Source organism: Battus philenor, unplaced genomic scaffold, assembly GCF_028537555.1.
Source record: "Battus philenor isolate CCGP_79_NKW_IND1 unplaced genomic scaffold, ilBatPhil1.0.hap1 SCAF_10, whole genome shotgun sequence".
Taxonomy (NCBI): Eukaryota; Metazoa; Arthropoda; class Insecta; order Lepidoptera; family Papilionidae; genus Battus; species Battus philenor.
Genome location: NW_027181662.1, coordinates 4,474,702 through 4,502,269, shown reverse-complemented (window position 1 = coordinate 4,502,269; position 27,568 = coordinate 4,474,702). Strand labels below are relative to the sequence as shown.

The window sequence follows — 27,568 nt, the reverse complement described above, 5'->3', positions numbered from 1 at the left end:
AAATGAAAACCCACGCGTCGTCCCATACACAAATCAAAAATTCTTATCAGACGCTCCGTAATATTTTTTTTAACTGTTTAATATTTTATAGGTGTACATAAGTATACACAACTGAAACACCGACGCCAGGTTACGAAATGTTGTCGCGAATTGGAAACAAAAATAAATTAAATATTTTTTTAATAAGTGATCACTTGAAGGTATAAAACATTTAAAAGAGTAAGAACACAACACATTTACTGTAAATTAATATATTCAATCAACAAATCAATGATTTCAGAAATATTAAATAGCGTATGTTAATTAATAGTACTCTATTATCATTAAGAAAAGGTTATTTCAAAATTCCAATTACTACATATAAAAATTAATTATTATTTACATTCTAACCCTGCAGACTACACTGGAAGATGTCATAGGCGTGACATATTCCAATAAAAAGTTAATGTAACACATTTCAGAGATATCTCACTTTATAAAGGTAAAAGCTTTCTGCTGACAAGTAAGCTACACATTCACCCGTTTAAATCTTTTACACCTATAACCAATCACCTATATATATATACACAAATGTTTTTCATTTTAGCAGACAATAATACAAAAAACTTGCGAGCATCTATATATGTTCTAATCAATTTATTGACTCTCATCTAATTGCATCAAACAATGATTATTATCGTAATAAATCTTTCAGTCATTTTTCTATCTGAAATTTAGGCAAAGAGAAAAAATAAATTTCAATGTTTGTGCATATACAAATCCTAACAAAAATTTTATAGTACCATTGTTTCTATTATGAATGTGCATTAGTTTTACTTCTTGGATCCCCATTGATAAACTTAGCCTACAGTAATTTTTCTTAAATAATTGTACTGTTACAACTATCAAAACTATATAATTATTTTTATATACTGCAAATCTGGAGACATTTTTAAAAATATTTTAACGTTGCCACAGTGACTAAAATACCTTATTATTTTTAATTCATCAGCATTGTCATCTATTTGTACATAAGTGAAAACAATTTATTAATTTCATCATTAAAAAGTTATCTTACATTACCCTAGTCAATTTGAATAGATTTTTAAACCATGAGTAATATAAACTGGTTCAAAATAGTTACTTCAGTATTAAGTAATAATAACATCATTGCAGCTTAAATACGGGAATAATAATACAGTATATGAAATGTGTTTAATTGCACAAGTGAGTATTTCTATCACATACACTGAATGGCACACAGTACCTTGCCATGAACATAGTTGGGTACTATTAACTACAAGATACTCTGTGAAAAATGTTGGCCATTATTAAAGAAACCTTGTAACTTATACTATATCCAATTATTTAAGTACAGAAGGCACTACAATGAATAAATGAATTTTAAATTATTATAGTGTATATGCATTGATTTCTATTCCAAATCCTAAACCCTTAAAATCAATTAGTTATTAATAACATTTTCACTATACTCTAACTATTAATCAAAACATTTACATACCTAACTAGACTATCTAGAATATAATCTTTATGAATCCTACTTATTATATATATATATATAAAGTCTATTCACATCATTAAGCATTTAAAATTATAGTTATATGAACTAAAATGTATCTCATGTCTGTCTGACTAGGCACTAATTTAAAAATATTATCAAAAAATACATTGTCCATAACACAATTTGTTATCCAGCAAAATCACTATCAGAATCATGATGATAGTGATTTTCTAGCACTATCTATATTGTTTTGATTATACAGTGTGATCATTATTTTGTTTTTAATTAAATAATTTCCAGCAGTCATTGATATCATTGTAGACAAAAATCAGCTATTAATATTAATAAATATCTTTTTTAAATTCAAATAAAATAATTTCAAAGTAAAATGTTTAGCACTATGTCAATAGCTTCCAGTATTTGCCTCCAGAAACAGACTTGGCAGTTTAGCTCTCAATTATGATTATATTTATTCTAATATTAATATACCAAGAGTTGAAAACCCATTAGATAAGAGTAGAGCAGTCTTCTTATAAAGCTTGGATCATATCTCCATATCAAAATCATCATTTCATGTGAATTACTGTTATTTTACTTTCCGACATTAATGCAAGGCAATTTAGGAAAACTATTGAAAGAAAAATTCAATTAACTAAACAATCTCATGTGTAAAAATAAACAACAAAAATATAGGTACCTATTAATTTTTGATATACCCTAATCAGATAAATGTTATCCTAAATAAATTGGTAAGAAACACTGTTTTGGTATCATAATGTACAAAAATGTAGTGTGTAGTGATATAAATAGCACATTATAATAGACAAAATGAAAGCTTATTTTAATAACACTATGATTTTTGAACATAAGTAGCTTAATTTCTAATAATAATTTCGTTATATTAAATAATCTATTAAAAATTCAAACACTTACCAGCGACTTCAAGGAGTGTTTCAAGCCGTGCTTGCATCTCAGGATCAACTGCTCTTTCTGGGTCATCATGGGAAAGCAGGAACTTAGATGAATCTGTGGCACTGCCTTCCTCTTCCATCTCCTGCTGAAACATATAAAAGAGTAAAATATCATTCTGACATAAAAAATTATAATACAGCAGTAAAAACAAATTAAAGTTCAAGTTAAAGAGATTGGCCAAACTTAGGGTAGAAATAAATAAAGCAAAAATAATACACCAATTAGTTAAAAAAATGGTTAAATAACATTAAGTAATCAAACTAACAAATAAAACAATGCATCAATACCAACATATTCTTTGTTTAATTGTAACAACAAACTCAGGATTTAGAATTAGATAAACTTAGAGGTTAGGTTTTGTTTAGGAATGTTACATGTTAAGGTACATATTTAGCTAACCTAGTAGCAATAAATTTAGTAATGTTGTTAGTGGAAACATGGAGAAGATAAAAATCCAAGCATATATATGTTAGAATCACAAGGACCATTCAACATAAAAAACAAAACATTATGATATATATATTGTAACTGTCCATTGCACACACATTATGCAGGTTAACACTAAGAACCACTCTGCGGCAGCGATTGGTGTTGATGAAGCTTTCGGCGCTCAGTACAGATCTCTTCAACTTACCAACAGGTCTGGCCTGCTAAGGCACAAACAAGCCAGCAAGATCTATAACACCAATGAGAAAAATATAAAGTACACTGACAATGTGGTGCTTGGGGACGAGCTCACGACTAATGTTTACAGTCAATGGTCCTTGCGATTCGCCAATAACAAATATTTTTGCGCGAATCGCTACGGGCGTTTTGTACAAGTGGTACGCGGGTGACGACATTTAGCGGAATAATACTGTCCAAATTTGTGACGATTTAGTGTTAATATTATATAATTAATGCAATCGCACAATAATATCGTCACGAAAACACTACATTCAGTACTTCGCATTGACTAGGTGCATGTGATTCAAGAAACATGGCCACCGCAGTTCGTGCCCAGTCCAAAACACAAATAGACAATAAAAACGATTACGGAATATTAGCTTACAGCATGAAATTACTAAGATTCGATTGAAATTGCTCTTGTAGCGGCTGGCATAAATAATTTTATGCGTTACTCAGTAGAACGTATGTAATGTACCTATGACTTTCTGACGTTTTACGGAATATTTGGCAAGCAACTTGTACCGTAAGAATAAAGAAAAAATACTACATTGCAACGTGCTTCGTACAACAATGATATATAGTTGTAGACGGGTACGATTACGGTTCGAAAGAAATTGTATGCTTAATCACATACAAGATGTCCCTTGCAGCATTTAGCGGTACAGATTATCACAGTCCTACTCTGCCACCGCCTCTGCCAAAAACAAAACACGTTTTACCTCGGACACAGAATCATCCTCGCTTTCCGAAGAATCCGTCATGTATTTGGCAGGCGCTCCAGAATACGTTTCGGTTTCGGATTTGGCCGGACTCGAAGCCGAACTCTGAGGAGTGGACGATTTTACCACATCAAGTTGCACATTCACCTTATCGATATTTCGGTTTTCAGACTGTCCGACATTCTGCATTTTTGTCCTAATCCAATACAACTTAATTAGTCTTTCAGTATCAACACTTTTTCTTCGAATTTAACACGTTCTTATATTAGCAAACAAAATTTATTTCGTCATTTAGCCAGGTTGATATCCGCCATGTCTACTGCTATGGCGAGGTTCCCGGATGCTTCAAGTAGGCTAACCAATTATCTCCCTCTGGTGATCAAATTGTGAACTTTTTTGTGCTGCCATCTGCTCTAAAAAATTCAATTGCATTTACATAGACAACAAAACTTATTAAAATGTTTGAATTAAAATAAAAATTCTTCAGTTTTGCAATTAAAAATACACAAGATGTGTATACAAAATTTTTGCCTCATAAAAGTTTTAATTTATCTCTATTTTAATCCAAGGTTTATAAAATATTATGTTATGGTCTTTTCGAAGAAGTTGTAAATATAAGGTAAGTATTAAAACAAGCTATTATTACAAAAGTGTTGTTTATTGATGTTTACCGCAGTGTAATTTTACATATTATGATTTTCTTATTCTCTATAAGCTGTGATATGTAATATTTTTCTGATGCGAAAGTTTTGTTCTACAGTTTTCAAGCACTGTCTTAATTCTAAATTTTTAGTACTTAAGTTCCTCTTCATCTTAGTTTACATGTGCTTCCAGCGATTCGTCGTGGATACAAATATCTTCTCAAATTTTAACCTTTTATAGCTGATTTAGCAAAAATTTAGTTTAATTTAACCAGAATTTACAATTAATGTCCTTTTCAATCAGGTCTAGATTTTTATTGGGATAAAAATCCTTAAGAAGCTTTTCATTTCGTTCTCAACCTTACCAATCTCTCTTATTTTAAATATTTAAATTTTGTTATGTTACAAAATTTATATTTTTTTACACCTTAACGAACACCTAAAACTCTATGATACACGGAGCATTTCATATATAATCTATAATTACACAATTTTCTTTTTCAGAAAGTTGCAATTTTGTAACAAAAATTTCAAATAAAGTTATTTTTTATTGCTATTACATTCTTATGTGATTTATCACTCTATGTTAAAACATTAGTCATTATTTTTGCGGTTTTTTTTTTGATACTAAATTACTAGATAATTTTGAATTTACTTATTAATGATTTTAAAGAACAATTAGAGGCAAATAAAATTAAACATCGCTTTAGTACGATACACAGGTTTTTTATAATTATAATGTTACCAATTGAGATCCGTAGAATTTCAAAGTGCTAACAAGACGTTTCCATATATTGCTTTGAGTTTTGTTTAAAAAAGTCATAAAAAGCAAAAAATTGTATTTAGTTATAATTTAAACTATTTTAATTTCTTAATAATTTGTAATAGAAATTTTAAATTCGAACTTGATCAAAATTATTTTGTTAATTAAAACCTATAATCGGTTTAAAGAAACTATAACGTATACAAACTATTAATTTAAATTTTAAATAAAGTTTAAATTTTGTTTTCTTTTGAGTAAATGCTGCCAACCCCTTTAAGAAAAATTTTAATTATTTCGGTTGTTTTTATTAGAGAAAAATTTAATAAAATACATATCCATAACGTTTAAGTTATTATTATTTAATAAATTTTATTCATTTCAATAATAAGTATTGATTTATTTCAATTATTGATCTTTACGATGCCAATGTAGATAAATAAACGTAATTTATTTTTATTTACTTGTTTTCTATTTTTTTAAATGTATTTTTTGAAAGTTCTAGCGGAAACAATGAAGTTCACATTTCGAGGTATTTAATAAAGTAAACGTGAACTAAAATATTGTTTTTTATTAGGTGCTGCCAAGTAAAAATTTACAATAATCAAAAATAAAACACTTCCATAGACGGCATGGAGTGGAAAGAAAAGTAAGGTGTGTACTAGTCTGCGTTATTATGCCAAATTTGGAGGACGTGAAAATGAGTATGTCCTGATATTATTGTGGTTTATGTTATATTGAGAGGTAGTAGGCTATTTATGATCAATCGTTCAGCAATCTAATGAGAGTTTACTAAGAAAATGGGTCTAAGTTTTATAAAATATTTACACAGTGATGTTTTTTGTAATGAGCGGTTGAGTTTTATAAGTAAATTATATAAAGTATTGTTATTTTAATCTGATTTACTACAAATAAATTAAATACGTAAAATATTATGTTTACCATATGTTAATTTAATATTATGGTGGAATTTCTGTCAAATATAGATACTGCCTATATACCTAAATAATAAAAATGTGTGAAAAATTGTAACGAAAAAACATGGCAAGGGACGGAGACTTGCCCACAATATTTAATCCGAAACGTGTTCGTGCGCCATCCGTAATAATTACTAGTGAAGAGGTGGAAGCGGACCAGGGAGGCAGCGGGGACGTCGAGAGAGCGAATGGTCCACCGACTCCTTTAAGTCCACGAGCGCCTCTTACGCCACAAACCTCGGTATCATCAGCGCCTCCATTGACCACCCAACCTTCACTTCAGCAAGCTTACAGCGAATCGGCTACAAGCAGTCAAGATGAGGAGCGCCAACTACGTGACAAGAGATGCCCACGATCCTGTTGTTCTAAGTTCGCAAAGAAGGTTAATTATTCATTTAACAGAAGTAAAAGATATTTTAAATATATTGCTACTTAGGTAGTTTATACTCTGCCAAAGTAATAGCATTTATGCAAAAAGTGTAATGTGGTTTGGTAGTGATAACGTTTACATTTTGATTATTTTATAATAAATCATCTTTCAAGTCATTTTGATGTGAATGAATAAGTCCCAGTTAGTCCAACTAGTCCCAATCTGCAATATTAGATTTACACATACAATGGATATGATCCTGTTACACATTTAACCAGGGTATGAAATTTGTGATGCATTTGTGGGTTGAACATTTTGCAGCCCAGTAATATGTGTTGGATCATTAATGCAAGTACTCTTGGACAATAAGATTTCTCACGCAATTAGGAAATATCATATCAGAGAAGAGATGTCAAGTATCAGGACATAAACAATAATTTACTTTATATATGTTTATTACAATATATTAGGTAAAATACAAAGATTGGTTTACAGGAACATTGACCTTGTTCTAATGACCCACCTAAAGTTATGCATTATTTATTGTGCCTAAGTTAGTTTTTATTCATTAATAGTAGTTTAACTTTCACCATTATTTCTGTTTTCCTATAGTTTTGTAGAAACTGTTATCATGTGTATTTATATAAATTATTTTTCTTACAGATATACTATGGGATATGTGTCACATTAATGTTGGTGGCCTCATGGGTGGCAGTAACTCATTGCATCAAACACATGTATCAACAAGAATATCCTCCTGATCATGATGTTCCACAGAGTGCTGACCCATCAACTTATAATTTCACTTCCAAATTTCCAAGTCATGTAAGTTTTCTTTTTTAAATTTATATTAATATGTGTGAACACCATAAATCAAAAAGCTGGAATCAATTCCAAAGTCTCAAATAATGTATTCAAAATTATATTACTGTATTCAACTTTAACCATCAGATTTTGACCATGGTAAAGTTTTTTATTTTACTTTCTAGGATTGACCATTGATTTATGTGGGATGCACAAAAACTTTTCTAGTTAATGTAATAATGTAAAATAAATGAGGAGAATAAGTTCATTACCAGTAGACCAATTTTCTCTCTATTAATATTATATTGTGTTAAAGTATTAGTAGATTATACAAGATGTTAGGTGGCAGCTTTGTGTTTTTGCTTAAATAAAAAAATAATATTTGATAAATAATTGTAATAAACACGTTAAACTGTAGAATTATTTTGCATCAAACAAAATCAGTTACTTTTTGTAATTGAAAAATTATAATTTTAAAATGGAGGACCTTCAGATTCTTATTTGAAATTTCATGAATAATTGCTTTTAGAACTCCCAATGAGTCTTCTCATTTCAAGTGATGGATTTTCAATTCTCAGTTCAATGTTTTAGGGAGTCCTTGAAGATCAATTTTGCTATGACTGTGGATTGGTCATAGTCAAAGATTTTTTGTGGAATCTGCACCAAGGAACAAATTAAATTTATGCTCAGTCCATTACTTATCTGTTGAACAGTGGAGGAGATGAAGAATCATTACTCTAAAAAAATGCCTTTATGGTGTACTTGCAATGCTCATTTGTTCAATCAGCACATTCAGTGATTCCAATGGCACTACCAAAAAAATCTTAAATCAGACACCCTCTACAATCTGAGATTTTACATGTATTGCATCAACTATTCCTAAAATTGCTCTTTTGTTAAATATAGCATAGCTGAAGGAATACTTGAGATTGTGTTTGACGTTGTAACCTTATTAATTTAAATCAATAATTTTTAATATCTTTGACTTTGTTTTTAGTTACAAGTTGTCTCTAATTTTTTTATTACATTACAATTTTTATTCTAGACGAAATTATATTTACAGTTATGACTTATGATTGATAGTAGATCCATACGAAAGATGTGAAAGTTTGTATTTGATATAAATGTCAGTTAATAAGGAGATATAATCACTGATAATAGAATTTAAGTATTTATATTGACATGCCTTGTAAAAGAAACAAATAAGAAAACAGTCTGGAAGTATAAAACATAATTTAATGATATTCTTTACCAGCTCTACAACGCACCATTCTTCACAGCATGGTTCTGCACCAACTGGCTAATCTTGTTCTATCCACTCTATCTGATTGTAATGCTTATACACAACAAATGCAAATCGGCTCATGACATTGTATTTGATGCATTCAGTGATTTTAAAGAAAAGGGATTTACATTTGGTAAGTATATATTATTGTTTAAATTAGTGCTCTAGATATTCCTTAAACTGAAAAATATTGTATAGGCCTTATTTTGCTATGATAATTATTTTATGATGAAACAAAGTAAAATTGTGTTGAAACATATACATATATATAAGTTACTGTTAGTATTAGTTTTGAAGTAATATTAATCAGTTTAATCCATATTAAATATTTTTAACATATTGTTTCTTCTATTATATTTTTAAATTTTTCCTTTTTGTTTTATGATAACTATCAGTAACTTTTTCAATTATAAACTAGCTGCCACAACAGAATTCCTTTCAATATTAAAAAATAATGTTTCTTTATTATGTATCACTTTACTTATTGATAATTTGTTTATCATTAACTATAATATTTTACCAAAATATGTTTTCTATTGCATACAATGCAAGATTAATAGCAGTGTCCTTCATTTCTTTTTTGGGGACTGGGGATAAATGTTTTATCTTTCAATGGTATAAATAAAAAAAAGTATAATTTACTTATGATTATATTCGCTAGATAAGAATATTCATCATGTTTCAATGAAGATATGAAAAAAAATTATAGAGCCATTCTTAAGTTTCACTCTAATACATTATCAATTTTAAATTTGACAGCACTTACAATGAACCTAACTATACATAAATAAAATTCAATTAGGGCAATAAAAATTTTGTCAAACCTTCCCGTTGTGGTAAATATCTTCATATCTGAAGTGTCTACTGATGCATTTAGCATTTTTGGTCCAGTCCATAATAAAGATCAATGGTTGTTATAAAATAGTGATGAATAGTTAAAAAAATAATTTTTATTCCTAATTTAATTTTTATTTTTATATGCATTGTATTTATTGATTGTATTGTGACTGACCAAAATTTCAATTTTTTTTGTAATTAAAGCTTATTGTTTTCATTTTATGAATACTTGTGCAATATTGATTTCATTCTTACTTCTTTTGTGCGGTAATTTTAGGAAAATAATTAGAGTTCTTTCACCTTACAACTTTTTTAAAATTTGTGGAACACTTCCTAAAATTTATCATTTTTACTATACGAAATATGTTTTACATAATTTTTGGGACACAAAAAAGGTTTAGATATTATATTTATCAGTAATTGCGGAAATAGTAATAATGATATATTGTAGATATAAATATTTGTTTTATGTTGTGACAGCCCGTTTCCTGAGCCGATGTGGTCTATTCTGTCTGCTGTGGGTGCTGAGTGTATTCATGTACACATATGCCTTGCGTATTCTGCTGGCCACCGATGCTGTAGCACTTTTCGCTACAAATGTCTCCTGCATTTACCTGCTTTCTTGGGTCATCTTGCATGAACAATTTGTTGGTGTGCGGGTTAGTTGGATTAAAAAATTTACTGTAATTTCTGTACAATTACTGTTAGTATTGTTTATTCTAAAGTCTGTTTATATATACATATATATAGATTTCTCCCTACTGTCTTATGCCAATTCCGTAACCATAAGGCTTAGAGACTGATAAAATTAATTTTGCTTACATTTTACAAAATTTCATCCTCAAGTGGGGTTAAGAAGGCGTTCGTTAAGATCGAAGTGTGCAGGCGACATCTAGTTCTGTATTTCTCTGAACCCTATATAAAATAACTATTTATTAATGCATTTTAATTTATTTTCTCAGTAATTAATAATTGTAATCTTTAGAAAAATAAAGGATTATTAATGTATGTTTAAGTGAAAACCCTCAAAGTAAATATATCTTAAATATAAATTTGGAGCGATAATTGCAAGTATGAGTTGATTTTTTCACAAATGCAGTCTGCAAAGTGGAGTTTATTGTTCATTATGTTTACCTCTAAGCTTGTAGGTATCCTTTAGGATTTCTACATCACTACAAATTACTTGGTTAGGAGCTATAAAGCTATTAAGTCGCTTATGCGGACCAGTTGAGCATCAGTCCTGGTATCGATAATATTTAAATAAATATCGTGTGTATCAGATAGTGGCTGCAATCCTGTGCGACACGGGAATTGCTCTGCTCGCGTACATGGATGGGATCACTGGTAGCTCCACCCTGGGTGGCGTCGTGTTGGCCGCTTGTGCTGCTGCAGGGTTCGCCATATTCAAGGTAAGCTGTTTTATGTTACTAAAGCTGGTTATAAACTTAACCTAAATAGGACTTAGGTCTCTCGAAAATCGTTTGGAGTATATAATAGAAGGATATTGGCCAATTTAGATCAGTTTGGCAGGCCCCGAGACACTGATTATATTCTCAGCTGGCTTAATTTTTTGTAGATTTTATAATTTCTCATAAATCAACGTCAAGACGAAACAGTTGTATATGCCCTGTAGTGGTGGTTAACTAGTAAATAACTTAAAAAATCTACTTTGTGTTAAGTATTGTACTCTTAAAAAAGTAAATAATTCTTCTGCACCATGTGATCTTCTTTGTAATTAAATGACTTCAAAACCTTAACTTTTTTTTTCTTTATTTTCATGTTGCCATGAGTGGCTTATCTGTAAACGTGGCAAAAAAAATTAAAAATAGAAGAAATTAGAACTTTTTTGAAACCTTGTCAACTTTGTTTCTATAACAAGTTTAAAAAAATATTTAAAGAATATTTGTGTGCTAAGGGTTACGATACTGTAATAGACTTCAAAGAAGATTGAACAGATTTAAAATGTTGTGTTCGCGCCCAGGCTATTTGAATGTTAATTAAATATGTAAATTTTGAAATTACTCTGCCCGCTCTTTCTAGGTCTTTGATATACGAACAAAATCTCCACCATAAGTATTTCATTTGTACTATAGGGGCGCTAAATTTTTATGTTGTTTAAGCAGTCTCTATTTAGAGCTATTGGGGGAAAGGGTCCTGGTTGAATATGCTGGCTTGAGCTGTCACTCAAAGGAACGATCTGGGTCGCTTGCTATAATGGAATTAATTATCTTTTATATTTGGGGTTCCTTATAGTAATATTGTTGCTGTTGTAGCTGTAAAAATGTACACACTGATTATGATAAATGTAAAAACTTTAAATGGGTGAATGTATAGCTTATATTTTGTCAATTAATCAGTCATTAGTTTCAGAAATAAGAAATGTTATGATAACGTAGTAAGAAACAGGGTTTTCAAAATTTGGATTACAGTACCCGAAAATAAATATTGCATATCGACTTTTGGAAAGAGACAATCAGCTAATTTCATCATCAGCATTTCATCCCAGTCCCACACTACCTATGTGACGTTTTGTCAGTCGTTGTATTTCGTGCGACAGAGATAACGCTCTACGAACCCGAAATTAGCCGATTGTCTCTTTCCAAAGGTCGATGTGCAATATTTATCGCCGGGTATTGTACTTACTACATAATAAAATGAATTATTATTCACAATCTTATTTTGTTAAGTTAATGGCCTATAGAATTCAAATAGAAAAAATAAAATTAAAATTATATTTCAGAATGATAACGTTGTACAAGGTGATTTAATATACGTGTAAAAGCTTTGAAGTTTAGGCGACGAAAAACTCTTTACACAGTCATTCGTTTTACAGTACCCGGCAATAAATATTGCATGCACATCGACCGAGTTAATGCTCTACGTAGCTGAAATTAGCCGATTGTCTCTTTGCAAAGGCCGATGTGCAATATTTATCGCCGGCTAGTGTATCGTAAATTTTGTTATTCTAAATTTAGAATCATAACAAGATGACAGCAAAATCTATTATCGCTTTGTCACCTGTATATTTTTAACTACCTAATCCGTTCACATGCAACGGTCGTGACAATTTGCTAACCGCGCTATTTCAAATGGTTTAATCTAAAACATGTTAAAATTTATTTATTTAATAAACTCCTTTTAATTTCCCCGAGGTCATTGAAAATTGTTTTTATATTCAGTAAACATGCAAGGGTAAACGTAACCACGTGTTTTATTTTACTGATATCTGTAAGGTACAATCTTAGCTGATGTTATGGTCAAGTAACGATTTTTTTTTAATCTCATTAAGTTAATGATGTGTTTTTAGTTATTGCCAACTGATGCCTTATTATCTGTGGTCGAATAGGCCAAATGTCTTCTTAGTGAGTCCATGCGAATAGTTATAATAAAAAACAACCAGATTGAGTTTGTTATTGGTTTCTCTCAGACTAGTATGCTTACTCTTGTAGCTTTAAGCTTATTGTTTGCGATATTTCTTATTTGCGAACTAAATTGATTCTGGTTTCTTCTGTTATTCTTCTAATAATGACAACAAATGAACACTATGTACAATCCTTAGTAGACAATCATCACCATTATTTTAATAATATATAAAATTCTCGTGTCACGGTGTGCGTGATTAAACTCCTCCGAAAAGGCTCGACCGATTTTCGTAAATCTTAGCGTGCACATCGGCCAGTGTGGAGAATCGGACATCTATTTTTCATCCCTCTAAATGTTAAAGGTGGTCTACCCCAAATTTTTTTTTATTTTTTAGACAATTTTTTTTGTTTTTATTTTTTTATGATACAACATACAAAAATACACACAGCCCTAAATTTTCATCCCTCTGCGATCAATACTTATTTTTCATTTGTCTTTTAATGATTCCTAGAAATAACATTCATGGCAAAACAACGTTTGTGGTATCAGCTAGTATGTGTATATATATATATATATATATATCCGAAAGGTACGACTGGAAGCGCGGCCTATGTTTCTAATTATAATCATGTTATAAAATAAAAGCTCACTGCAAAGCATAGGCCTCCTCTAAAGACCGCCGCGATCACCGGACTTGTTCTGACCGTATTAAGCTGCTTCCCTCTCCTTTACTGTGTTATCTATTGAAGGTCCTACCCACACTGCGTCTACCAGTTCTTTGTCGCTGCTCCAGAGCTTTTCTGCTCCAACGGACGTCAGTTGTACGAGCAATACTTCGCGTCCCGCCCACTACCAGTTCCGACGAGAAATTCTTCGTGTTGTGTTTGTTACTTGCATCCATTCAATGATAACTTGAATAAATGAATGAATGATCACGAAATGATGTGAATGAATCGTAACAAGGTCTGGCTAACAGTCTCCCGCCATATTTCCCACTCCGACGCAATTTTGCAAATTTTCATCTCATTCATCAAAAAAAAACGACCTCTGGATCATGAGCCATTCACTCTACTCTGAACAAGGGTCTTTATGAAGTCGTCTTTTTTCCTTATAACGTGACTGCTTGCACTTGAGGTTCTGTAAGACATTAGTATGGAGCTGGTTCACTAGATCATTACCATCCGACACGTTGCATTCCAGGATTCTAAATCTGTCATGTTCATCATTGCACTGGTTTGGTGAGCCGCACGGATCACAACAGAAACCAGTATAAATTCTCCGACGCTGTTTATCTAACCCTTTCGCTAGGGTCGCCTAAAAATGAATTACTCTCAACAGCCGGCGCGACATTAGATATAGTCTGTACGAACGACACGTATTTGGTTATGTGACAAAATATCCGCACAGGAAGCGTATGCAGCTATCGCGTTGGTAACAAACAAATTAATGACCATGATCATGCAATTATTGACACGATAATATAAAACAAATGTACGGCGCCAGAAGGCGCTGTTTACTGAGAAAGAGTATCTATAGGCGAGTGCCAAAAGGCGCTGTTCGCAGCGAAAGGGTTATAAAAAATAAATTGACGTATTTAATAATCATTTAGAACCGGTCATCGTCGCTATCTTTAGACGGGGGAGGGAGGGAGTATTCCATATCTACAGGGGAAGTGAATAATATAATTGCGTAAAAGCATTCAGTATTATTAAAAACGACTCCAGTGCTAATACATAATTATATCTCTTTTTTGAATTCTTAATTATGTTTCTATGTTTTATTGAGTCTAGTTTCACCATATTTTTGAGTGATCGATAGAAACTAATCCGGGTATATGTGTATACTCTATAGCTCTACAATGCGTATGAGCGGAATTGAATCGATTAATAAAAAGAGATTTCCGAAACTTTTAAATCGAATGACTAATTGATTCTAAATTTAAATAATAAACAAATGATTTTTGGCAGGTCAAATGATAAAAGAAAAATATATAAATTCAGCCATTGCTTTCCAAATAACACGAAGGTCTTTGTAGATTCAAAGCTGTTGATTGAACGCAATGATTAACCTTTTTTAATAGGGTTATTAATTACGAAATCATGCGATGTAAAACGAAAGTTATGAGCGCGATTATGTGTGAGGTACGTGTTTATACGGCGGGGCAGGAATGAAATTACTAGCTTTTCCCGAACCAATTGCGTGTAGAGTTTGTACGATTACCGTTTTACATGTCGGCTTAATTTCAATGTAAATGATTTATATAATATATATACGAAGCTTATCACAAAAAGCAGTTTATATAAATTTATATATATAAACTTATACATGATGGTTGATTATATGTGTATGTACTATGTATCTATTTATAGGCCATTTATCGACGAAAACTTAAAGATTTCACATTTATTTTCAATCATTCTGTATAAAGTGATCTCTTTGAAATTTATTGGTCAATAACTTTTGGTCTGCAGAGAGCAGATAGTTAACAATAATTAAGTTTAATATTGTAATTCAAGTTTTGAAAAAGATTTTTCTCGCTGTATTATTATTACGTTATATATTATTCATTAATTATGTTTTAAAGGTGTTATAAAGCTTTTACTTTTATAATCACCCTGTATTCAACGATTATATGGGATGGTACAGTGTGGTTAACGAGAAACTTCTACCTTTCGTAACGAGTGTGCTTGAGAGGGGCGCTACACTTAATCCGGAACACTCAGAGTGGGCAAGTGCCCGCGCAACGATGTCCGACCTTGCGTCTCATGTGCCTTCTGTTTTAGAGAAATTCTCTTTTTCATATTCTAATTAATTATTAGTTATTAGTACGGATTTTATTGAAGCTGTAATTTCGTAAATATATCGTGAATATAACGTGCATGCAGACAATGCCAAGATCTTTGCATTGGGCGTCTATCGACTGACATGAGTAAATAAATAAATGAACACATAAAGATACATGATATCTCACCTGACGCAATCGGGCTTGTAGTCTACCGGCTTCGGCATTGTTGGTGACAGACTATGGCCCAAGGCTAACTTTCTTAACTTTAACTGAAAACGATGCGATTTATGATTAAATTCTCTCGTAGGCTTCATTCGATATTGTAGTCTATATTAGTAAATTTAAGTGGATGATAAGAAACTAACTTAGCATTAAGTAACGGACATATTTTTAATTTCTATTCAAGGTTAAAAACGGGAAAGACAAATGGGTTCAAAATTAAAGAACAGACGAGTCGACAACTGCTAAAGGGCTATACATCGTTCCGGATTAGAAATGTTCGTTTTTAGAAAAACAATTTCATAGTGACCAATTAAAGCCATACTTTCGTACGCAACGGTTGTGTTTAACACATTCCATGCCTTGAGGGACGTTTACGAAACCCGCTGTACTTTTCGTTCAGGCCATTTGTAGTTCTTATTGAAATGCAGAGGATTCTTAAACAAATGAATTGTAGGGTCGAATATAGATAACTTCACACCACGTATGCGCGTACGTAATGCATATTAAAATTTATAACTTTTTCCCGCTAATTATAGCTTTGCAGTATTGAAAAAATGTAAAGCGTACGTCTTAAAGGATTTTTTTTAATTTTTAAAGTGTGTGTCGTATACGCCCCACGCGGCTTGAATGGAAAATATTCACAAATTGGCGTGGCACGGTACGTGTTAACGATGATTGATCACAGGGTATTCAGTCAATGTCAATCAGTGTTATTGTTAACGCGAATGGGCTACACAGGTGCTGTTCAGGAAAGTGATGGGCGAAGTGAACTCCGGTCAGCGCGCGTTGTTTTTTTCCATCCTGGGCACTGTGAACGCCACTCTACTTTGGCCGGTGTGCCTTGCGCTGTATCTCACCGGCTCCGAGTTGCTGCCGGCGCACCGCATGCCTTGGTTGCATCTGCTGCTCGCTAGCGTGGCGTTGCTCGGTAAGTCTCTTTGCTAACAGTACATAACACTTCCTAGGTAGTAAGACAAACTAATAAATTTTTTAAAAAAATTTTGGGCCAATTACCAGCTATTGCCTTCTATTAATAACAGACAGTAAGGAAAAACGTAAGGTTTGCGATGTATCCTAAATTAAAAATTTCAAAAGATTTGTAGTATCAATAAGTATTGTTCCATGAGCTCCTACATCGCGAGCGCTGGCGGCGGACTGATGTAACGGAGCGGTCGATACTTTACGCTCCCGTCTTCCCGCGCGCGTACTTAATGCGCGGTACAGCAGTTTCAGCAGCAAATTCTCTTGCGTGTTACGTAACTGTATTTCATTTTAATGGCCCTGTAGCTAGATTAAAGAGGTTCAAGCATTAAGTTGGTAAAATTTGATCGATAGATATTAACAAAAATCGAAAATATGGTGTCATCGCCACTTGTAGTCGTTTGTCCACCTTCCAAAATAATATAGTATGTCCGGTAATTTACATACATACAAATAGTTACATCCGAGCCGAGGTTCTCGAGGAAACTTAGCTCTTGGCCTACATGTCCACCATCTAGACTAAGCGCCCTCTGTGCTCTGCCCATTCAAGCCCGCCCGAATTCGTGAATGCCTGAAATAATAATAATCAAGGTAACGTGAGCTTCTAGTTCTAATTTTTTTTAAATACGGCCCGTTACTTTATTGTGCAGTTTAATGTTAGCTACAACTGAAGGCTTAGATTGCTTGATTTAAGGACGAAGAATAGTGATTATTATATGCCTTAACATGACGACTTTTCCAGGAGTAAAGACGAGCCTTGACCAAAAGTATTTATATGACACATACGTAAACCATTTGCACCACAAAATTTATTGTAGAAATTACTTATTTGTTCAACAAAACTTCTAGAGGGACTGGAAAGCAATGTCGTTTCTGTCGACATATTTTACAGAAAAAGCGATTGATTTTTACCGCTCCAGCATTGAAAATTTGTATACTAGATGGCATAAGGTTGTTGATAACGATGGTGAATATATTGTTGACTAGAGATAAAAACTTGTTAAAAATGTAGTCATGTGAATCTAACTTAAGAAAGCGACTTTACTTTTCGGTCATCATAATATTAGAGGCAATAATAAAATAATATGTTAAACATTAAATAAGGGTTTACAAGGATCTATGAAACATCTGGCCCCCCCCAAAAATGATGCTTTTAGAAAATTAATATGATATGTTAGTCAGTCTTGTTTTTACTCCCTGGGTTAGAAGAAGGTGTTCAGTGATATCTGTGAAGTAAAGACAGTTTGTAATACGAGAGCCCAATATAGAAATTCTGATAAAAATTGTGCGAATGTGTGTGTACTGTGCAATGAATCATTAAAAGTTTTGCGGAGACTGATTCTGACGTAAATAAAATCGTACACTTTATATGTCTCCATTAAACAAAGTATTTTCTTTTCTTTCCAGTGTTCCACTTAGTGTACCAGTTCGGTAACATTTTGACGTACAACATATTCGTCTCCCTTGGCCTCATCACTGCCGTACCAGTTTCCGCAGGTAATGAAACTTAAATGACTTTTTTTTAATAATTATCAGCATTGTAACACTTTCATTATTAAACTCATGTAATTCTGGTATCTCCGATAGTAGGACTATGATCTGTAATTAAATTCATCTGTAAAAAAAATTCGACAATCAAACGGAGCCAAAAATGAACGATTATTTTTGGCACCGATTGATTGTTGAATTATCTCAATATTTAAATTTATATAACCTATGTCAGATCCTGGGAAATCGAAACAAATTACTGGTGTGAATAATTATTATTATTCCACCATAATATTAGCGAAATCCCAACACTGATCATAATTAACTAACCGGCATCATAAGTATTATAAGGAGTGTTGTCATATATGTGTGCCATTATGTAACTTCGGTACACACATTTTGTACTTTTGACATATAATTGCAATAAATATAATTTCTTAAATTTTTTTTTTCAAATTTCGAACAATGGCTCGAACTATCAAAGAGCTTGGTCACCCCTGATATATAATTTCGAACTTTCATTCCTTTAATATGAGAAATTTAAGGAAAAATAAGCTTGTAACATTATGTACGTACCTATTCGAAAGAATATAAATATTTGTTTCATTGTTTGTTCGGTCAATCGCAGTCTTATGCGAATTTTGAGTTCTAAGATAAGCAATAGTAAGCTACATACTTAAATCTCTAGAGCAGAGGTTCTTAGAGTTTTTTTCTCACAGAAACCACTTTAAATTAATATAATAATTAAGCAGATAGCAGCGGATCTCTTGCATTATTTACATTTCTACTCATATTGCTAAAACTCGACAAAAATGTGAAGATTAAATTTATGGTAATATTGGCGTTGCGGCTGAAAATCTAATTTTTAAAAAAAATAACAGTCGCTAAGCTGCTTAAAATATCTGCCGACATTTATAGGTCAATTCAAGCAAACATTTTAGTTACGCCTACGTATTGTATACCCCCTATTTTGTTATTATCCAAACGTACATCCTCGTCGAGTCTTCCGTGGACCCCTTAATTTTAAGGCTACACGTTACGTTAATGTAAATAAGGTCACCAACGGATGGGTTTGGTGGATAGAAACCCCACATTACCCTGTCATCCCCTCCAGAGGCACGGTATCTTGGATATCCGGATTACCCTCCCAAAACCAAAACAAATTGTTTAGCAGAACTCAAAAATAAACATTAAAGTGCTCATGATTGAATATTAATAAATATTTTTTCGCGCAGCTCTCGACGTGATACTGTACGGCGCACAGTTTGCCGGCATGAAGCTTGCGGGCATCATACTGATCGCGGTCGGCTTCTTCCTGGTTATGTTCCCGGACAACTGGCCCGATTACATCATGCGTTTACTTAGGTATCAAACATTTTACTCTTCTTTAAAAAGTTAAAGCGCATCAACAATGTAACACAAACATTACAATAAAAAACAGGTTCTTTCTTAATGGTGTACTCTTTTCATGAAAAGTACCAAGTCCATCAATTTGTTTCAACATATATAAGTAAAACTAAACACGTGTTGCAAGTTGAAAATTATAATATTATTATCCGAAAGTTAAGGTTATTTTTACTTTTGGCGCCCTTTTGTTGTTAATAAAATGAAATCATAAATGGAGTACCTGTATTAACTGTGTTTTTTTAGATAAACTGGAACTAAGACTTATTTGATACCAGCTAAATAATGATCGGTGATATTTTGACAAAGTTAATGTGATTTATAGATGGAGCCGTCGTCGACAAAGAGGGCAGCCGGGCTCAGGAAGAAACCGCGACGCGATGGACTACCGCACTGGCTACATACGCTCGCACTTGCGGTCGCCTTCTGGACGCGTCAGGTGACCGCCCACAGCCCGAGCCTCGCCCCCTGCCATACCCACCCCACAAGCCACGCCCCTCGCCATCGACGCGTCACACATATAAGCACAGCTCCACAGAACTAGGAGCAATATGTAATTGGCTGCTGCCACAAGCATTTACTTACATAGTGCAACTCATAGCCACTAGGATTTAGTAGGAATCGTTCAAAAGTTCCAAAATATCTGTTGATTATATAGCCAAGTACAGTTTTGTAGGTAGCGTAATTGTCAATCACAACCTTTCTACAAAATATTAATAATTTTATTTTATTTATTCCATTGAAAATAAGTCCAAATTGTAGACATACGTATTTACAGATTTTTAAATACAAATTCTATCTCCTAACGATTTTTTACATTTAGTATTAATAATAATTAATACTAGACGACTTTCAAGACTAGTGAACAAAACTCACTTAGACGTGTTTGAACGAAATATTTACTAAAAAGTGCTACATGTTTAGAGCAGTGGTTCCCAAAGTACCTACGGACTCCTAGGGTCCACGGAAATTACCATGATCAATATTCGAAAGTTCGTGTAAATTCTTGGTAAAAAATAATTAAAATAATTATTGAATTATGTCACGTTTCAATTAATTTTTAAATTAAAAAAAATGGTTTAAAAGCATATTTATTAGACAATCTTTTTTCTTTCTATTATAATTTTACCAAATTTTTTTTTATTTGGGGGTCCGAGTGCAAATTTAAAGTTAACTTTGAATAGAGAATAGATAATTCAACAATATTTGGGAACCACTGGTGTAGAAGATTAAAAAAAAAACTTTACATAATAATTCACTTAAGATACACTAAAGAAATCAATTAAATCGATTAGTACTTAGCCGGATTAAATATACAGTTTTAGATACTTATGACAAATTTATAGAAACCGTAAATATAGATTAAACATGAATTAGAAGTTAAAAAACATTTTTAAATTTGGAATATCTAACAAAATTATATTTACTGGCTGTGGTTAGGACTTGAAAGGAAATTTTAATGATTTTTTGTAACAAAGTTTCATAGTACATTTTTCTCAATATATAGTGTTGAAGGTTCGTTCCCGCTTGACTTCACTGTTTTCAAGTTGGTTCTATGATCTATCGATTGTTAGCTATCTCTTACTATTAACAACAGAGTGTAAACGACAACATAAGAAATGTGATGAATCCCAAAGGAAAAATTCCAAAAAAATTGTGATATAAATTGGTATTGGTTTTAGTGTGGTAAAAAGACCCGTACTTTTGACCAATAGGAACAGTAAGAACATAATAGTGCTACCAAAACCGCTGTACCGCGGCTTGGTAAAGTGTGGAGAAGGGGGGGGGGTGAGGAATAAAGAGAATTAGAGTCGTAGGTAACGGCCGATACTTCCGCCAGTCTTGCCGCGTGCACATCCAAGGCGCGGTTACAGCGGTTATGGTAGCACTAATAGCAATGTATTACAATTGGTATATCGGAAACATGCCAGAATGTGTTGGAGTGACTAGTTAAATTATTTAAGATTTTAACATTTTTATTTATATGGCGTTTAAGATAAAATCCAAGCAGTACCTGAATTTATTGTTGACAGAATTTAAATAATATTATATTTTATGAATTATTTTTTTAAACGGTCCTTTTTAGTGTGTTGCCGGCACTAATTCAAATGTTCGCGTATAATATTTATAAAAAAAAATCAGCATAAAAAGTATGATGTAATGGCATGTAATGAATATTTGTAGTGTTTCTATGTACGGTTGTTAGTTTTAGAATGCATTAGACTGATGGGAATAAGTGTGGTGAGATCTTTGAATGTACGCTATTATAATCAGAAATCGAATATTCGGATGCATGTCTACTTGAATTAATCGTAGAAGTTATGGAGGTGGCTTCGATGAGTTATTGATAGATATGATAATTATAGAAAATATTTTCGAAGTTCCTACCTGTGCACAAGCAGGTGTAGTTTGTCTCACTCGCACAAGCAGGTATAGTCCGTCTTACTCACCTATTTGCATCTCTCGATGTAAAAGTTCTTTCCATAATAAGCCAACCCGTTAACTTTATATAAATACGTATTAAAATATTCGGTCTCTGATTATAATATACGAACAGTATGTAAAAAGAATATAGTGAGAGTTAAAAGTTTAGTATGATAACTATATTTAAATATTACAAAATGGTAAAAAATGTCCCGCGCGAATGGCGATTTTTAAAAATAGGTTATAAATAAGTGTATATAGCTGTAGTATTTAAATCGTATGGCAATTTATTTCCATACATATATAGTCAATATGTTTTTGAATACCAAGCCCAAAAGTAGAGATTTCAATGATTTTTCTCTTTCCCTTTATAAAAAAATCATATGTTTCATTATGTATTTTAGTATATGTACCAAATTGAATTATGACAACATTTATTACAACCACATGTAACGAACGATAAATTATATGTTTTAAACCAGATTATTAAGTAATATAATAGTATATATTTTGATTATGATGATTTATGTACTTACCAAAATGTGAACAAGATTCAAATGTTAAATCATATATAAATGTAGCTTACATTGGCAGGTACCTTTAAGAAAACCTACGATGAATGAGACAACATTAAGTTTTTTTTTTAAGTTTGCTGCATTTGACTAACAGCAAGCCTGATGGAATGATAATGTGGTCGAAGATAAAGCATGCAGACTTAATAGGTATTCTCTCTGACCCTGAAGTTATAATTCTTGGGTAATAAGGAGGCAGGCTGGTCATTCCATACTAGGGCTGTGCGGATCAGAAACGTTAATCGAAACGCTTGTTATGTCTTCAATTGACTACATTGTACTATAAGTAATACTGTAGTGTAAGAAATAATTCTGATTATTTTTATATTTCGTCTACTAATCAGACGTCATGACGAATTACGAGTTAATTTTTATCAGTTACATGTACATTATTGTTTTCATGATTTTCATTAACTTGTTGATATATGTAGTTGTTTTTTATCTGTTTTATTGTTGTTATTAAGACAGACTATACTTGATAAAGAGTGATACTGAGCCACGTATGTGTGAAGATATTTCACTGCTTAATTTTTCATCACAAATTAAAAACGAATTTAAAGGAAGATATTGATAATATAAGCCTTTATTCAGGAAAAGTTCAGATCTAAAATTATGCAAAATTAAATTTTCTATAAATAAATACATCAACCTTCTTCTGTATGTCTGTTGTTGGCAAACGGCTTCTCCATCCCCTTGCATTCCATTCTGTTTTGTGCCAGTCTTAACCATAAACTACCTGTTGTCATTTTTATTTCATTCTCCCATCGTCTAAATTGCCAGCCTCTGTTTCACTTCCCATTTCTGGGATACCAAGACATGGTTGTTCTGCTTCATTTTTCTATGCCTCTGGAGATATACCCAGTCCAACGCTATTTCAGTTTTTTTTTTACTTTTGTTGTGACTTCAGAACCCTTTATTATGTTTCTGACTGACGTGTTGCGGATATTTTGGAGTTTTCTTATACTGAGTACGCTCCTATCCATGGCATGTAAATATTGATAAACGTATTTGAATATGCAAAAGAAACATGGTTAAAATAAATACCATAAATATATCAAGTTTGACATACAATCCAGTAAAATAGTTGTACGCAGAACACCAAGCTGATGTGCTTCGCAACATTAAAATACGTCTTGGGTTAGGCGATCTCTTCGCCCTACCGTCTCTTACTATAGGGACAGCAGTAAAAACAAATTGGCATTTGAATCTTGTTTGCACTTAGATAAGTACTTGAACATATGGACATTAAAAAATCTGTCTAGTCTAAAGCATTATCTAGTCATTAAAATTAAGTGACATAGATATATTATTTTTTGTTTTTAGTAAATATGTAAGTTATTATAATTTTAATTGATTTAAACTGAGCTTTACGGCTTGTGATCATAATGACAATAGATATAGCACATGTATCAGGTAATTGTTTACACGAGTATTTAATGTAGAATCATAAGCACATACCAGCCAATGACACATTTAAAATTGCTATAAAATTCGGGAAAATTAGGTAAAATAGTGATATACTTGAAACATGCACTATGTGAATGGTGTAGTAAAACAGTAAATAAAATTGACATTTTAATTGGTTTTAAAAGTCACACAAACAAACAAAAAATAAATTTTATTTTCTTTAATAAATAATCTTAATATTATCTTTTTTATACAATGTAACGTAAATTGTAAGAATGAAATGCGTATCTTGTTGATCCCATCCTAGTCCCATAACCTACTTTCTTATAATTTAAAGTTATTACGTGTGTATGGATTTGTGTGAGAAGTTGTTCAAGTAAATGACATTTTAAATTAAAAAAAAGAGAAATTCTGCAAAACCTCAGACTTATGGATAGATACATTGACAAATACTGGATGTTCGGTCTTTGTGTTTTTTATTTCGGTCTGTTTATTTCGATCAGTTTTGTTCGGAATTTGTTCTTTTTTACGTATGAAAGAGTTCTAGAATTCCTTTATATTACTCCCGCAGACTGTCCGCAATTCATTGTTTTGTTTGACCCGGATTATGTCCCGAAAGGTCTGTAATATTTATGAACAGATGAGGTTTAATTAATTTATTTTAGTTACAACTGTCAGTGTTGCCACCTCCATATTATTTTAATATTTTTCTTACTTTAGTAACCTTGTCTCGACGCTTTACCCTAAGTATGCGTGTGTTTGTCTTATGTATGTTGTATGATTGCGTTATTTGCATTTTCTAAATTTGAATAATAATTTTCTTAGTCAAATTTACTCAAAATTAAACATATTCAAAGACTGGTTATAGTTTCATACAAAAATATTTAAAGTCACACTTCTGTATGAGGTAGTTTTTAGAAATTCATAATAAACTTTACAAATAATACTGATAAAGCAGCTGTGAAATATATAAGTAGAGAATTATTGTTGGATTTAAAGCACTGGTAACTTCATAATATTCGCCAAAATTGTAAGAGAAGTGTTTTTAAGCAAGAGATAGATTGAATTAGATATGAAGGAGTATCAGCAATACACGGCATCAATGTGCACAATAGCATAAGCACAGAAGGAGAATTAGTGTAGTATGCACAATTATGCTTACGATTTCACTGCATATATAAACGTGTGTTCAGAAGTAAAGTTTGGAATGGCAAAGCTTAAAAACACTTAATGAAAATTTTTCTCGGCGAAATAAACTTTATATTGCAAAACTTATTTATAAGATTTAAACCGGATTTCTTAGCAATTTTATATGTTATAGTCTAGTGATGGCGAACCTACGCGTTTTCAAAGATATATAAAAATCAATCTAGATCATTTACTGTCAATAAATATACAGTACACTCTGTCCAAACATTAATGATGTTAAAAATAATAAAAAACGTTTTCATATTTATACACACACACACACACACACACACACACACACACACACACATATATATATATATATATATATATATATATAGGTGTGTTTGTGTGTGTGTGCATGAGCAGTGGTAGCTCAGCGGTAGAGGAACTGAGACATACAATCTATATAATTAAATCTTGGTGCATTACATTACATAGAATTGCTACAGCTCACAAACAAGTTTCTAACGAATGGGTAATACCAAAATAGGGGGAAGCATAGTCTTACAGTGGTGGTCTATGGGCTGAAACGACGATTTACATGTATTAATTAATTTATTGTATGTATTGTCAATGGAATATGTATGGTCTCTAAGTGTCCATCTTTGGTTTCAAGAACCAGTATTATTTTTGTGTTTAATTTTTTCTTGTTGCCACTTCAACCAGGTTCGCCATCACTGTTATAGTCTACATGTTGATTCTTCTCGTGATTAGGTAATAAAATTAGTTTCGTAAGTGCAAGCCCCAATATAGACGTAGATTCTAATTGTAAGACTTAAGTAAAAGTTGAACGATGTAAAATATGTTAAGACTCGTATCCCGTGTGTATTCAGTTTGATCGGATTGAGACTTAATTTGGCCCACTTTGAGTCCATGCGGTCACCCAATCGGGTGCTGCTAAAGCCGTGTAAAGGTTACCAAGAGAGCTTACTGTGAAGCGTCTTTACTGCCTTGAAAATCTGTTGAAGCTGTGAATCCCAACTGGAAAACAGCGGTGATCAGTGTCAAAAAAGTGAATTCAGCGATGGAGCTATTTTTTTTGTTTCATGGATACAAAATATTATGAAAACCGTGTTCTCATAGGAAATTGTCTTAAATGGTAGGTAGGACATCTAGCGTTAGCTGGGGTAAAAAAAAAAATCACTAAATAATATGTCCCAAAATTTCTTAATGTAATAAAAGGTATGTTTCTTTAGGTGTTTATACTATTTATTATGAATTTATTAAAAAACTGACATTTTACTTCTTTAATTATGTAAAAAAAGGTATATATTTATGACTTGTCTGTAATTGAAAAAATCTAGTGTTCTCTAGTGTGTTATCTAGTGTTACATGTGAACAGAATCATTTGATTGGGAAATAAAAAATATTAATAATTTGTTTAATAAACAAAACAGTTATACCAAAAAAAGGAATGCAGAAATAAAGACATTTGATTAAACAAAATACGCGCCCGGCTAACGGAAAGAAACTAATTAAATTATTGCATTGTAACTTTTAGCATTATTTTGAACTGAAATAATGTGTTTTAGTTGCCTGTAAAGTGAAATCAAAATAAATAATACAATATTTACACACGGTTACATCAATGTCAAAGATGTATATAAGACTTGATATACAATATAAACAGTGAATTTGGTCAAAAATATTTTTTGTAATAAAAATACATATTAGTTATATTTATATGAATAATAAGCATGATAATTTTGTCCTGATATTTGTTTACCTATTAATACCTTCGTTCAAAGCACAGAACGTGTATATGTTTATATTCTACTTTGGATGTTGTCAATGTTTAAAATATGATCAAACCGTTATATATATTTGAATTATACAATTGTTGGCGATTGTTTTCAATGGTTTACCACCTATGTTCGTTGCCTTTACGTGTTAGTAAATTTTAATTTATTATTTGTTAGCATTTTTAAGTTTCTTGGGAAACTATGACTTTTATCCTTCTTTGATAATTATGAATTTAAGAATGGAATTTTCCGTTAGACGGGCGCAAATGTAGCCTGAATGTTAAAGGCTAATGTAATGTAAAGCAAAGGGGATTCAAAGTTAACTTAGTCAAATTTGGTTGCTGCCCAACAGTTATTTCATTGTAAAATTAAAAAAAAGACAACGTTCGCTTATATATCGTAGGTTTTTGGGTTGCGCCCGGCTAACGGAATAGATTCATTTTATATTGTTATT

At 31.9% G+C, this 27,568-nt stretch overlaps 2 protein-coding genes across 14 annotated transcripts in view; one reads left to right on the top strand and one right to left on the bottom strand.

Moving 5' to 3' along the window:
* Positions 1 to 4,216, bottom strand: part of mask (multiple ankyrin repeats single KH domain) — a 64,138-nt gene extending 59,922 nt beyond the window's left edge. For 9 of the 12 annotated variants that reach the window (XM_068769551.1, XM_068769578.1, XM_068769586.1 and 6 more), the window contains exons 1-2: positions 3,862 to 4,216; positions 2,435 to 2,558 (exon numbers count right to left, since the gene is read on the bottom strand). In XM_068769551.1, coding sequence (XP_068625652.1) covers positions 2,435 to 2,558; positions 3,862 to 4,050 — 313 coding nt within the window. In that variant the 5' untranslated portion in view covers positions 4,051 to 4,216. The remainder of the gene's footprint in view (positions 1 to 2,434; positions 2,559 to 3,861) is intronic. The other 3 variants (XM_068769569.1, XM_068769609.1, XM_068769617.1) reach the window with 3 other exon arrangements.
* A 1,966-nt stretch (positions 4,217 to 6,182) lies between these two features.
* LOC137924286 (solute carrier family 35 member F3) lies at positions 6,183 to 20,843 on the top strand. 2 transcript variants are annotated; one of them, XM_068767673.1, is made up of 9 exons: positions 6,183 to 6,621; positions 7,273 to 7,434; positions 8,669 to 8,831; positions 10,016 to 10,194; positions 10,816 to 10,944; positions 16,644 to 16,833; positions 18,294 to 18,383; positions 19,610 to 19,739; positions 20,104 to 20,843. In XM_068767673.1, exons 1-9 carry the CDS (start codon positions 6,304 to 6,306, stop codon positions 20,219 to 20,221), a joined length of 1,479 nt encoding a protein of 492 aa, XP_068623774.1. In that variant the 5' UTR covers positions 6,183 to 6,303; the 3' UTR covers positions 20,222 to 20,843. The 2 variants fall into 2 exon arrangements, with proteins under 2 accessions (XP_068623774.1, XP_068623782.1); XM_068767681.1 differs by lacking the exons at positions 8,669 to 8,831; positions 10,016 to 10,194.
* Positions 20,844 to 27,568: the final 6,725 nt, after the last annotated feature.

Bases quoted from the DNA above. Each gene is read 5' to 3' on its own strand.
- LOC137924286 (XM_068767673.1), top strand. From the start codon at position 6,304: ATGGCAAGGGACGGAGACTTGCCCACAATATTTAATCCGAAACGTGTT. The intron at 18,384-19,609 runs GTAATGAAACTT...TTTTTCGCGCAG, and splicing joins TGCCGTACCAGTTTCCGCAG to CTCTCGACGTGATACTGTAC. The intron at 19,740-20,103 runs GTATCAAACATT...TGTGATTTATAG, and splicing joins TACATCATGCGTTTACTTAG to ATGGAGCCGTCGTCGACAAA.